Source organism: Biomphalaria glabrata, chromosome 18 (assembly GCF_947242115.1).
Source record: "Biomphalaria glabrata chromosome 18, xgBioGlab47.1, whole genome shotgun sequence".
Lineage (NCBI taxonomy): Eukaryota > Metazoa > Mollusca > Gastropoda > Planorbidae > Biomphalaria > Biomphalaria glabrata.
The window spans coordinates 16,023,949-16,038,335 of NC_074728.1; the positions used below are offsets into that span (position 1 = coordinate 16,023,949).

The following is a 14,387-nucleotide window of genomic DNA, read 5'->3' on the forward strand; positions in this document are numbered from 1 at the left end:
ATTTGTACAAATTTGTCCTAGCATATGGGACGAGGAATGTGCCTTTATCTTTGTGTCTTTCAGAGTATTTTATTAAATTTTGTTTTTGTATTTGAAGATTATGGTTCAGTGTTTTATGTATTATTGCTACTTTACTTTTGAGCCTTCTGTCCTGAAGGCTTTCTAAATTTAGTGATTTTACTAAAGGTGTTACTCTAGTCAAATGTGAATATTCGTTTGTTATGAATCGCACTGCTCTATTTTGTGTCTGTTCTAGTTTCTTAATGTTTTCTTGAGTTGAGGGGTCCCAAACAGAAGATGCATATTCTATTATTGGCCTAACCAAGGTTAAATAACATTTTAGTTTTATGTTCTTATTTGATTTATAGAAATTTCTTTTAATAAATCCTAATGCTTTTTTTGATTTTTTTGTAGTTTCATCAATATGTGGATTCCATGACAGTTTTTCATTTATTATAACACCTAGGTATTTTGCGTTTTTAGTCTGTGTTACTGGTTTGCCATGAATAAGATAAGTGGAATTAATTTGTTTTAGTTTTTTTGTTACTCTTAACAACTGACATTTTTCTGGGTGGAAAGACATGCTCCAATTTGATTCCCATTTCTGTAATTCATCTAATTCTCTTTGTAAAATATCTGTGTCTTGTGTTGTTTTTATTGTTCTATATATTATGCAATCGTCTGCAAATAATCTGACTTTTGTTCCTGAAGTAATGCAATTTGGTAAATCATTTATGTAAATTAAAAATAGTAGTGGACCCAAGACTGTTCCTTGAGGTACACCTGAGTTTACTGTTATCGGTGTTGATTTAGAGCCATTTATTATTACAGTTTGTTCTCTCCCTATCAGAAAGTCTTTAATCCACTGATGCAGTGGACCATTAATGCCGAAATATTTTAATTTTTTAAGCAAACTATGGTGGTGAACTTTGTCAAAAGCCTTAGAAAAATCTAGTAAGATAGCATCTATTTGTTCACTATTATCTAAACCTTTTGAAAAATCATCAATTAGTCCTATTAGTTGTGTTTCACATGATCTATATTTCCTAAAGCCATGTTGGTATGGTGTGAGGACATTATGTTTGTCTAAGTGGTTTATGATGTTGCTACATATTATGTGTTCTAGGATTTTACATGTGATGCTGGTAAGTGATACTGGTCTGTAGTTTCCTGGGTCAGATTTTTCTCCTTTTTTAAATAGGGGGGGTGACATTAGCTTCTTTCCAGTCCTTTGGTACTCTGCCCTGGTTAAGTGAAGCCTGAAAGAGTATTTTGAACACTGGGGATAGCTCATTACTTAGTTCTTTGAGTAGTCTAGCTGGAATACCATCAGGTCCAGAAGCTTTATTTGGTTTGGTGTTGGCTAATAGTTTTTGAATTCCATTTTCTTGTACTACTAAATCTTCTATGTTGTCTACTTGGTTCAAATTCAGTAATATGTCTTTGTCTCCTTTATTTGTATCTAAGATCTACTAAGCAGACTTGATCTCCAGTACTTGGCAGTTGTACTGTGTAGAGTGACTTGTTTCTTTTCAAATTTACTGAATAAATGACCCGCATGATACAAATATGTCATTTCAAGCTTTGGTCCTCTCTTGTTGGCGTAGCATCCATGGCGCGAAGGGGTTCAATAAACTCTGGCCCATGACCATTAGGGGCCAGCAGCCTGTGGAGTAGCAACAATGGCGCAAACGGTTTGATGGCACTTGGGTCCATAACTCTTGATTAGTTGGGGCCCACGTGAGAACTTAAGGATGGCACTTAAGGAAAAAAATTGTACTTTTGTAAAAAAAAAAAGAAAAAAAAAGTAGGCACTTCAATAACAACAGAATCTGAATAGCGCCTTCCAAATATCGTAAACGTGACACGAACACTTTATATATTAGTTTGAAAACATTAACCATTGCTGTAAGCAAGAGTTGATATACCAGCAGACTGTATTTTTAAATGTAAGGAACCGTTCTCCTTCAGGTTTACTGTAGGCTAGTGGTGGTTAGCCCTAAGTCTACGTTTGAGGGGACCAATGTTGCTAGACCGTCCCATTCTTGTTTACCATATATGTTCATAAACTATTGTTAGTATTAGTATTATGGAGGGAGGATAGAGAGTTTGTTTTAGAAGATATTAATGTGTTAATAATGACAATTAGGTCTGTAGGGATAGTCCTGATGGTCACGAATTAATATTTCGACACATCTACTAATTATGCAATTTTATCAAAGCTTAATCTGTTTCTTTTATTTTCTGTATTTAAAATATATATATATAATATATATATATGTATGCATATATGTATATACAGTGGACCTGTAGCACCATATATAATACCCACAGCTAGTCTGAAATCTTAAATGTTATAAAACTTGTTATCCAATCCGACAAAGCCCATACTGTGTAGGCCCAGTAGTGCAAGTCTTGATCACATTGCTTTGTTGTCTTCAGTAATGTGTAAAAATGTTTACAACAAAATAAAGGGGAAAAAAAGTATCATTAAATATAAAGCAAGCAAAAGAAATATAGGTCTCGGGCCTGTGCAATGAATGGCAAAACCAAAACCGAATAGGAAAGCAGGTTTATAGCTAAGATTTAGAAGATAAAGAGATGTCTAAATTGATAATGGGATTGTACTACAACCATTAACTAATGGTTACTGACTTTGCTACTTAGAAAGCCAGAGAAATGTTCGATCTATTTACTGTTAAATGATGGAAGTAGGATTTGATTATATATTTGTATCAATATTTAAAATATATACTCATAGAAGTGCTTTATTTACGTAAATGTGTTTAGTGTACAACTCATAAATACTTCCTTATTTATATAAAACATCTTTAAGTTTTATTCTGTTAATAATATAATAATCTATACTGTCCATAAGGAATTCTGTTTTACACTTTGTACATTACCCCAAACAAAACATTGTAGCTATAAAAAAAAGTGTACATTCACACCAGACTCACTCCTAATTGTTAAGAAATTGTATAAACATTAACTTTTAGAACACTATTAGTAGTCTTAGTAGTAACTGAATCAAACGTATTGACATTGTTACTCATTACTTATTAAAAATGTACACTACCTGCATGGGAATACTATTTGTGGTCAATGTAATGATACATTCAGATGACTCATTTGTTTTGTCTCTTTTTGCATTCATCTTATTGGCGAAGGGGGTCAAAAACATTCTTACACCCGGGCCCACGGGCATCTTGCTACGCCACTGGTTGTGACCGAGATCTTGGATGCCAATGATAAGCTTGAGAATGATTTAGATCAAATGAAAATGACGTTCTGCACGTGTGTCGTGCCATCCATGTTCACAGATCATACATACATACATAAACACTCGATACCTAGATACTCGATACATAGATACTATTGTAAGAAACCTCTAGCTGTCTTTTTCGGAAGCCGCCCGATACCAGGTGCTCTTTTCGTTGTCAGTTAAAGCAAGTTGGGATCTAATCTGGTCCTTTAAGCGTTTCCGGGGTGGCACCACTGTTAAGCTGACAACCTTTCATCTCACAAAAAAAAAACAAAAAAAAAACAAGATTGACTTTGACATAGTGTCGTCCAGCACCTATAAGGGATACATGTCTTGCCCTGCCCTGCGTAGCTGTCCAATTATGAGCAGTGCCTCCATTATGTCCATACAAACATCTACAAAAACAGCGCTATTTTTGGCGTGGTCTTGCCGCTGTATGTCCATGCTGGTGAAAGTGTTGGAAGAAGCTTGGTAGGTACTGATATGTGTAGGCAAGAGGAACGATTTATTCCGCCAAACTCTTGCTTGGACACGTTCATAAGCACTACTGGCCATAGCCAGACAGTTATCAACTAAAAGAGATGCGCCATTTGATACAGATATGTGACGTGGTCCACCACGTTAAAGGGGTGTCAATTCAATGGTGCGGCATTTATAGATTGTATTCAGTGACCTCTAAAACACGACTTTGTTTTTACGAGGTTTATTTTAAATAATTCGTCATCATTTTCTGTTTCTTGACTTATGTAGATACTGAAGATACTAGATACATACAATTCTTAAAATTGGAAAGACTTCTGCAGCAATAGGAAAACTCTCCAAGCGTGTCTGGGAAAATATTAAATTGACCACGGTAACCAAAATCCTAATCTATAATGCCTGTGTAGTAAATACTCTTTTAAGGTAGAGACAGCTGGTCAACATACATGTATCAAGAGCATAGAGTACAGGTGGTCAACATACATGTATCAAGAGCATAGAGTACAGCTGGTCAACATACATGTATCAAGAGCATTGAGTACATAATGTTCACTTACGCAATGCTAAATGTATATCTCCTGGAGGGATCATGTTTCCAATTAGGACATCATAAAACTGACCAAAATGCACAGTATCTATGCTCTTTTGACACAGGCAAGACAGCGCTGGCTCGGACATGTCACCCGAATGTCAGATGGAAGAATCCCTAAAGACATCCTATATGCTGAACTTGTAGAGCAGCCGTTCTCAACCTTTTATGCTCGGCGACCCCTTTTAACAATTCCCCACTCTGCCGCGACCCCCCCCCCCCACACACACACACAAACACACACAGCGATAGAAGCATAGACGATAACAATCCATATTTTCGATGGTCTTAGGCGACCCCTTGCAAATAGTCATTCGACCCCCAAGGGGGTCGCGACCCACGTGTTGAGAACCCCTGTTGTAGAGGGAGTCCGACCCAAGGGCGCACAAGACTAACCTATAGAGATATCTGCAAACGAGACATGAGAACCACAGGCATCTATAAAAGTATGTGGAGAATGCGGCCCAAGATCGGACAGCATGGAGAGAGATTGTGCGTGCTTGTAAGAACCTCGCCGAGAGCAAAAGTAACGAAGCGGACTTAGAAAAGAAAGCTATCCTTATCAGCTAGCCCTATAACAGATGCATACACATGCACAAACTGAGGCAAACTCAGCCGCTCCAGAATTGGCTTGATTAGCCACATCAGATTCTGCCCCGCCTCAAGACGAAACCAAAACTAGAGACTCATCTGGGCGCATCCATTGTCTTCTGAGACAGTTGGACCATAAATACATAAATACTTACACAAATACACTTATAGAACGTGAACGCATCTAAATAAACAGGAAATACACAAGTCTATTTCCGTGTCTAGATCTAGATACTCTTTTACCAAATCAAAATAGTCTATTTTGTGTGTCTATGTTTAAATGTAATTTAATAGGTCAACTAGTGGGAGTATGTAAGTATTTCTTGTTTACAATTTTAATAAAAAATAAACTGAAAACCTTACAAACAGTCTCTATCTAGACTCTAAATGTTGCCCATACAGGGTCTAATCTAGTCTCATTTTCATCGGCATTTAATAGATTATAACTGGGACTAGGTATAAATAAATATAAACCTACATGCCGTTTTTCAAATGAAGCTTCTGAATTTTTTCGGTGGGGGGGGGGGATGGAAGTAGAAGATAGAAATGTATGAACGTGACCACATAGCTGCTGGTAGAACGTGACCACATAGCTGCTGGTAGAACGTGACCACATAGCTGCTGGTAGACTGGAGTGTCTAAAGGCTGAACAGAACATTCAAGATACAAATCACACGGTGAAAACATTGTGTTCATGAACTCTTTGCCTACAATAACATAATAATAAAAGCGAAGTCTTTGATTTATTAGTTTCATAGTTGTAGTTTTAATTGCTTTCCAATGCAGTCTTCTGACTATTTAACTATTCCATTACAGTCTTCCGACTAGTGATCTCTTCTAGACTAAATGTGAACATGGAAAAACAAAATATAAAAAATCGCAGCATAAGTGAAGGGGGATAGCTTTAATATTTCCTGCACTTTGCAACGCAGTCTTATGAAATGTTACATCGACAGTCATTAAGACAAATAGTTTTATCATTATTGATACTTCAACATTTTTAAAGCTCCCAACCATTTCGTGTTACGTCATTGCAGAATTGAGAATGAAATGTTGCACTATAGAGGCTCGTCTGCTGCCTAAATAGTTTGAAGCATAGAATCGTTTGAACAAAACTCTTAGATCAGCTAATGAAATCACACACACACACACACACACACACACACACAAAATGCGTAATCTTCAAGGAAAGAAACGAATGTGATGTGATTCCTGGATGTATAAGATCTCTTTATGTGTCTATTGTAGGCGACACGGCACTCTGGTCAAGCTCATCTTGTTGATCTATATCAAGTATTCATCAGGTAACACGTCGTGAACTCTTTGGTTCGATATAAAGTACATATATGTCACTCTAGTTTTGACACATTGTTAACTTATTTATGTCGTCTATGAAATGTCTAGCCTACATTTCGTGTTAATAAAAAGTTTCGTTGAACTTGCATGGATTGTTATGTAAACAAACAAGACTTAGGATTGACACATTTCTATTGAAGTGGAAGAAACCCAGAACAAACCAGAATAAAACAGTAATGTGTTTTTGTGTGTGTGTGTGTGTGTTTACATCTACATTGTATATATCTATGTCGGTATTTAAATGTCACTTAACCAGTGAACATATCCAATTAATCGTGAGTCTTGAACGACTAGCAATCTCTGCCCCAGCCATTCAACTGTTTTCTCTCCAGGTGTCAGTACAACTGTTGGTCTTGAATTTATTTTCCCAACACCTGTGATGTCTGGATGGAAGCCCACAGTCCATGTGTTATTGGTCACTATGGTCAGAAGTGTACAAGTAAGTCACAAAGTCATTGCTAAGAAACTAGAAGTACAAATAAAAAAACAACATTTATTTCAAACACTTACACAACGTAACACTGTGTTACTCTGTCAACAGATTGAATGGAAATATCCGGACAAAGAAACGCAGTTTCGTTCTTTTCAACTAGAAAGACAAAAGAAAGTTATTGTGGACATTTTGTCTGAGAACGTAGTCAAGTACCCTTGAAAGTCATTCATAGATAGACAGAAACACAAACTGACACACAGATAGACATAGATAGATAGATAGACTGATAGATAGATAGATAGATAGATAGATAGATAGATAGATAGATAGATAGATAGACTGATAGATAGATAGACAGATAGATAGATAGACTGATAGATAGATAGATAGATAGATAGATAGATCTATATATGATAGATAGATAGATAGATAGATAGATAGATAGATAGATAGATAGATAGATAGATAGATAGATAGATAGATAGATAGATAGATAGATAGATAGATAGAGAAATAAATAGATAGACGGATGGACAGATAGATGGTTAAGATGGATAGATAGATAAATAGATAGATAGATCTATATATGATAGATAGATAGATAGATAGATAGATAGATAGATAGATAGATAGATAGATAGATCTATATATGATAGATAGATAGATAGATAGATAGATAGATAGATAGATAGATAGATAGATAGATATGTAGATAGATAGACTGATAGATAAAATGCAAATGATTAAAAATGTGTTTAGATTGACAAGACCAGACCAAATCTTCACTGTAATGTCTCATCGCATCTCTGGGAACAACAGATTCTCTGTTACATTGATCTTACAAAATAGCATGTCCTCATTAGCAGCCGTCAAACTTTTGCCATTACCAGGCTGGGGAAAGCGTTACTATGTTGTCACTCTTAAGTAAGTCAATGACTCATGGCTAGGTCTTCGATACCTAGAGAGTTGAAAGAGTAGGACGCAGTATTAGATAGAGAGCTAACAAATTGATCTTGAAAAATGTTTGTAAACTGGTGTCTGACAATATTACTATTATTTCGATGCGCGCTCTACGCTTCTATGAAAAAAAGTTGGCATAACAGGGAAACGATTGGTTTTGATGAAATGTTGGATTAGAGATTATATTTGTACGACATTTTGACTGGAAGCATGTTTTCTTCCTTCAATTCTGTTTGGTCAGTCTTCTAGACGTACGAATAAAATAACGTTGTCATTTCTTGGCATTGAACAGTCCAAAAGCGAGACCACTCTCAAATGGAAGTACATTCACGTCTCTTTTATTATCCATGGCTCTTAATAACACAATAAAACTTATCGAGTTTATTCCTTCAATGAGAGTTCTAGACAGACATTTCTACAGCCTCATCCCACGCACTTTCTTTGGCTCGCAAGTTGTAGCCCAGTGTTTCCCAAACTTTTAACATTATTGTACCCCTTTTATAATTTTTGTAACGCTGAGTATCCAGCCTCTCCCCTCCCATGTACTTGCATGAGAAGAATGAAATTGATTGTGCTGAGATGACAGATCATAGAATTGGGTTCCCCTGGTTGTTAATTTTAATCTGAGATGCTGTTCCCTGTTTAACAGTCTAACTGCCTACAAATGCGGAAAAAGCAGCTTTATAACTATGAAGTTGGAAAATGCAAGATGTAGTCCAGATCTTGAACCCCACTCCCAATGGTCAACAATACTGGAGAGTGGCTGCGTGGGCGATCTGGACCTTTTAAACCACACATATGGAACTGAAACGTATATTTTAGGACACCTAACAAAAGAGCTTCTACTCCACATGGCGAGCTTTAAAGCATCTCTCTATTGCCATTTGTATTGGTACATCAAAAACATTGCTTAAGTTTCTTAAGTTAAATATTCATAAGTTATTTTAATGTAATAACTGAACACAGCCTAGTTAATGAGGTACAACGCGTACCCCCTCCAAACTCTTCCCATACCCCTGGGTGGTACGCGTAACTTACTCTTGGGAACACAATACAAACTTTAATGTACCTCTTCTTACTAACCCTTTCTAATCAAATATAAACAACTTTTAATCCATTTATTTTATTCAATGAAACAGAAAATAAGAATAGTAAGTGTGAACATTAGAAATAACAAATAATTTAAAGCAAATAGAATTTCCTTACATTTCTGTCAGTCGTTTTTCTCGACATTATTGAGATTGCAGAAAAAGCTTCTTTATGTTTGAGACTTGATAACAATAGAGTAGTCAAAACTATCGCTAGTCCAAATGTAATTGAGACATAAACAATGTATTTGGCTAGTAAAACGAAACAAAACTCAAATTGAAAAGCAAAATTTTAACTTATGACTCAAGCCACATGAAACACGCTGTTCTAGAACTTTCTTTCTACAGGTCCATGCCATTCATATTAGTGAGTGCAGGCACACATAAGACACAAGTCATTGTCACCCTGATAGACAACACGAACTTCAAGAAATATTTGCCGCTGAATTCCAGTAACAAAATAAGACGTCAACTTAAAGAGTAAATACAAAACTTTTGCTATAACTTTCTATTGAAATAGAGGCTAAGTTTGTTTTATTTTGCTAATAGGAAATGAAATTAAAATCAAATTATACTATTATAAGAGGAAAGGGGGTTAGTCGGAGAAACTATTCTATCATCATTATGGCGTATTTAAGGCATTAACGATTAAACCCAAATAGTTTTGTAAGGCTTCCGTTACATAGCTCGAATTGTCCGCTATCTATAAGGGAACTAACGAAACTTGATACTCTCAGGATTTAAACTAAACTTCAATAGTTATGAAACTAACTTTTATTTTGCGTCCTCCATATTATGTAATTTGGTTTTATGATTACGTAATTTAAATTCGAATATAGAAAACTAAAATTTTTATTGGAGTAATTCTTTTTTATAGCTTAATCTCTTGATGTATTACTGTGGACTTTCTTTTTTGTTGTAAATGCTGAATATATAACGTTGTCATGAACGGAATTACTAATCCCTTATGGTAGAGATAAACACGTGGGTTAAAGTATTACAAATACAAAGGAAATGGGAAACAAAATTGACATGTAAAACAAATATAATGCTCAACTAAAAAACAAATTATAAATAAACGCAATTGAAGAATAAATCTAAATCTGACTCTTAGTTCAATGCAGGGAGTGCTTTTGGAATCAAATTATGTTTTTCTAACATTTTGTTTCTATTATTTACCACTGGGACTGGACTAGCTGATGTTGTTTTATCCGTAACCGAAAGCGTTTACATTTTGTATTTATTTATTGGTCATTGCTTTGTTAGCGGCCCCCGAAATGGGAAAAGATGCTATTAGTTTTGTGTGACCTGTCTGTCCTTCTGTCCGTCCGTCTGTCCCGTTTAGATCTCGTAAAAAGAGAAAAAATCTATTTAGTATGCATATAAGTCAGACATAATTTAAAACAACAATTAATAAGTAGTTTTTCATACTATCGTGTGATCTGCATGCTTCAAAACACAATTAAAGACTAACCAAAGAAAAATTATTTTTTTTTTTAAACGGAAATGTTTTATTCTTGAGGAATAAGAATTGGCCCTTTACAAAACAATGAGATCAATTAGATATTCATTATAAGACATCAGTTAGGCCAGGTTCATATTCACTTTCACCTATCTTTTGGTCTGCTGGACCGCTGGGGCACCAAACGAGATCTGTTAATCTTTTTTCTCCATTATTTTCTGTCATTTGTCTTTGATAGAATTTCATTCTGCCTTTTTACCTGCCTGGGAAGACCACTTCGGGGGCCGATTCTCAGTTTGTGTTTCCACACAAACTGTCTTTGTAACCTGTTTCTTGTTATTTGTATTTGATGACTGCATAGTCAATCATATATCAAATTAATATGCATGTATTTATGTGACATGATACAACAAAGATGCTTGACCTATTACTCTAATGAACAGAGCTGAGACCCTAGTGATAACAAACTGTGATCAAGACGGATCAGTCGACCTAACAGGTAGAGTAATACATAAAGATTATGTTCCTTATCGTCGCTACAATTTAGTGTGAGAAACACTGCAGTCAAGTGAAGGGCTTCAGTGAAGTCTATTCAGTGTTTTTATTGGGAAAATACAACATCTGGTACATTATAATGTTTTTTGTTTGGTGTTATTCACAAATTGTAAGACAAATTTCCTTACGGATAATAAAGATTATTATTATTATTATTACGTCTTCTACTGTTCTATTCTAAAACAAAAATAATGAGTTTCTTCAAGCTGCTGATTGTGCTCTACTGCTCAACCTAAGCTAAGCTAAACAGACACATACATGTCCAGAGAAGGACAATAAATTTAATACAAATCCTTATATAGAACAACTAAAAATAAATACAACGTACAGTAAACTCTAAAACTCGGCTTACAATGTATTTGATAAAATGTGTCAGTAAAGCATAGGCTGTGTCATGTCTGGAGCTCCCTTCACGACTGCACTTAGTCAAAAGAAAAAGTGCTGATTGTTTCATAAGAGAGTCTCTGTCTTTTGTCCACTGTACAAAATACACTATCACTGTTGTATGTTTGTTCGGGGATGGTTCAGAGAACTAAAAATGACAGATCTTTTTGAGTTCACGTGTTTTTTTCTTTTGAACAGCTCTGACTAGAGAAACACTTGTTCAGAAAGTAGATGATAATAACAAACGCAGTGTTCGATTTTTCAATCAGTTGGTGTTCAAACAAGAACATAGGAAAAAATACCAGTGCAAGCCTATTGGTTTGAGGACGTGACCCCAAAAGGGAGAAATGCCCTCTTTTTGTTGGTCGTCTGTTAAACCTACACTGATCTAGAGCTTCAGAACGATGCCTACAAATTCACGGACTCTCTGGCTTGGTTTGGTCTAGCTACCAGCCTCAGAAAACCTGACATAATCCTCTTGTAATTAATAAACATACTACTCATAACATGGCACCGCTTTGCTTCCAAGCAATTAGAGCAGAAGCTGCTATTCTAGACATGATGATTCCTACACCACCAATCTGCTCCTTATCGTGTTCGGAATATATTATGGTCTTGCCATCATTGTTTATTTGTCCACTTGGTGTTCACCGCATCTCGCAGATCCCAAGGATGTCCAGCCCTTTAAGAGTCAAACTCTCTTAAAAGTTGGGCCAGTTTACCGCATTGGTTCAGGGTTCTTACATTCCATGTGCCTATAAGAGTCGGTTTCTTTGCGTTGAAGGGCTTGCCATGTATCGGGTATTGGACTTCCAGTTGGCTTTGATCCAACACAGTCATCGGGAGTTGGCCGCCCTCGCTGCATGTATAGTTTTCTTTATGTGTCAAGTTTGCTGTTTGGTAGGGCAGTTATCCCGTTAACTCCGTTTGGGGGGGTTGACTGTATGGGTAGGGCAGTTAACCCGTATTAACCCGTATAAGTGTTTGACTGTTTTGGTTGGACACTTAACCCGTATTGAGGTTGACTGTAGAGTGGGACACTATATCTGTTTGGTGGTCGACCGTATGGGAAGCACACTCAACCCGTATGAGGGTTGACTGTATGAGTAGGACACTTAAGCCGTATGGGGTTGTCCGTATGGGTCAATATTTGTTCCTATATTTCGACATATTATACTCTTTAGGATTATAGTATGAGAAATAGTGTATTCTTGAAAGTGATTTATCTATGAAAATGGTTTTCAAAGGTTGATATTAGGATAAAAATAGACTTATTACGTTATATTGCCTCACTAGATAGCAGTAGATAGCTCTACTTTGACTAGATTATTATAAAGGTGTTTTTTTTGTGGACTTACGTCACTAAATGAGTCTGTTGTATTTGTGTTGTGTGATCTGTTCAGGTAGTGAGGTCAAGTCAGACAACGCTGTTGGAGTCATATCTGGAAGTTGTAATGTAACGACAAATGTTGGAGCCTCATATGACCAGGACATGGCGGCTGGTAGGACACATCTCGTCTTTCATAAATGAAGCATAATATATGGTACAGTGGAGTCCCGATAATCCAAACTTCGGTAATCCAAAAGTCCGTTTAATCCGAGACCGAAAATAAGATATTTTTAAGAAAAAAACAAACAACAAGAAAACCATTCAAACTACATTTTAAAAAAGACAATTTCTCCTTTATGTTTTTCTTTTTAAAATTAATGAGTGAAGTATTAAAAAACAATGGAACTATTTTATCACACCCGCTTCTTCCCGGGAAAGAATCCTGGTTAAGTGAATGTATAGATCTAGTACAGTTTATAATATTCCAAAAATAAAATTTTACATATAGATTTAGAAAACGATTGGCGAAATTTTCCTGAACTTTAACGAGGACAGGGATGTAGGGATTCACATCTAAGTCTAGATCTCTAACCAAATTTTAATTTTCTTTCGTTTTTCATTTGAAAAATGATAACGGTCTAATAGAGTTTTCTCCGTGTGGCCAAACAAGCTAGTAATTCTATAACTCAGCGATATACATCAACTGTTAAATTTCTAGAAAATTGTTAAAGTCGTTTCGAGATCAGCGTCCAGGTTTCTCCGCCCTCCATTAAGTTCTGACTTCAAAAGAACCCTTGTGATTAATAAAGAAAGAGCATTGAATAAGTGTTTTATGTACCAACAAGATTACAAATAGAGTTTTTGCTATCACACAAACTCAGAGGCGGCCCCGACTGACGACACATAAAAAATACTCCAAATGACGTCCAAGGAAAAAAACAACTTTTCACGTTACACGGCATAGACTTAAAAGTCCTTTCAAATACGAGAGAGTTGACGAGGACTAATAGACATAGGCGTATGGATACGAGCTCTTATAGTATTTTATTTAATAAAATAATTCCGAATAGCGTCAAAGAAAAACAAAAAATTCACCACGTCACTCAGTTTAGTAAGACTAAAATAGTTTTTTCTCAATACGAGAAAGTTGACGAGGGTTTCTTAACATTGCACACGAGTTCTTATAGCCTTTGCGCCAATGTATTAGCAATACACACACATATATACATTCAGAATTCCGGAGTAATGTAATGCCTATAGTTTAATTTTTAGGATGGTCTAGCATGAAAATAGATGTACCATAACTTACAGGAGAGATTTTTATACAAAAAAATCAGGAAAATAATACTGAGATATTTGTGATTTTTAGCAAGAAAATTAAATGTAGTATGAGCTTGAAGTGGGATTTTCAAACAATTATTTAGAGTTAAAAGAAGAAATTAAAGTTCTCTTTTCAGGCCTTGTGATGTATAGGGCAGATGATGCTAAGATCAACAGTTTCGTTGGCCGTTGGTTAACGATCTGAGAAAGTGTTGTGTGTCCTCCACAACGACCAACCGCCTTTAGTATCCCAACATAAGTCAGGTACCCTTTAAAGCAATCAGGGGCGCCCTAATTCCCGAAAGTCAATATCCCATTCTTCGCCAAGATACGAACCCAGGACTCAAGGTTTAGAAGCCAAGCACTTAACCACCCAGCCACTGCGCTGCCATAGAGTTTAAATGTTTTTATAAATATCCGGGACAAATGATTTTTGATAATTAGTTTTTTTAGACGTTTAAGCAAACAAATTAATTGTTATATATATTAAAAGAGCCATATCAAACAGTCATTACGTTTTTTTTTGTTGTCAATTTTTTATTCAAAACAAAAGTCGGAACATTCTTTCATCGAA

General features: G+C 35.8%; 1 protein-coding gene across 1 annotated transcript in view; it reads left to right on the top strand.

Annotated features, from left to right (window-relative positions):
• Window positions 1-5,153: 5,153 nt before the first annotated feature.
• Window positions 5,154-14,387, top strand: part of LOC106079113 (uncharacterized) — a 31,501-nt gene continuing 22,267 nt past the window's right edge. The window contains exons 1-8 of the mRNA XM_056017000.1: window positions 5,154-5,237; window positions 6,174-6,229; window positions 6,614-6,720; window positions 6,823-6,923; window positions 7,474-7,638; window positions 9,111-9,242; window positions 10,668-10,723; window positions 12,567-12,665. Coding sequence (XP_055872975.1) covers window positions 5,236-5,237; window positions 6,174-6,229; window positions 6,614-6,720; window positions 6,823-6,923; window positions 7,474-7,638; window positions 9,111-9,242; window positions 10,668-10,723; window positions 12,567-12,665 — 718 coding nt within the window. The 5' untranslated portion in view covers window positions 5,154-5,235. The remainder of the gene's footprint in view (window positions 5,238-6,173; window positions 6,230-6,613; window positions 6,721-6,822; window positions 6,924-7,473; window positions 7,639-9,110; window positions 9,243-10,667; window positions 10,724-12,566; window positions 12,666-14,387) is intronic.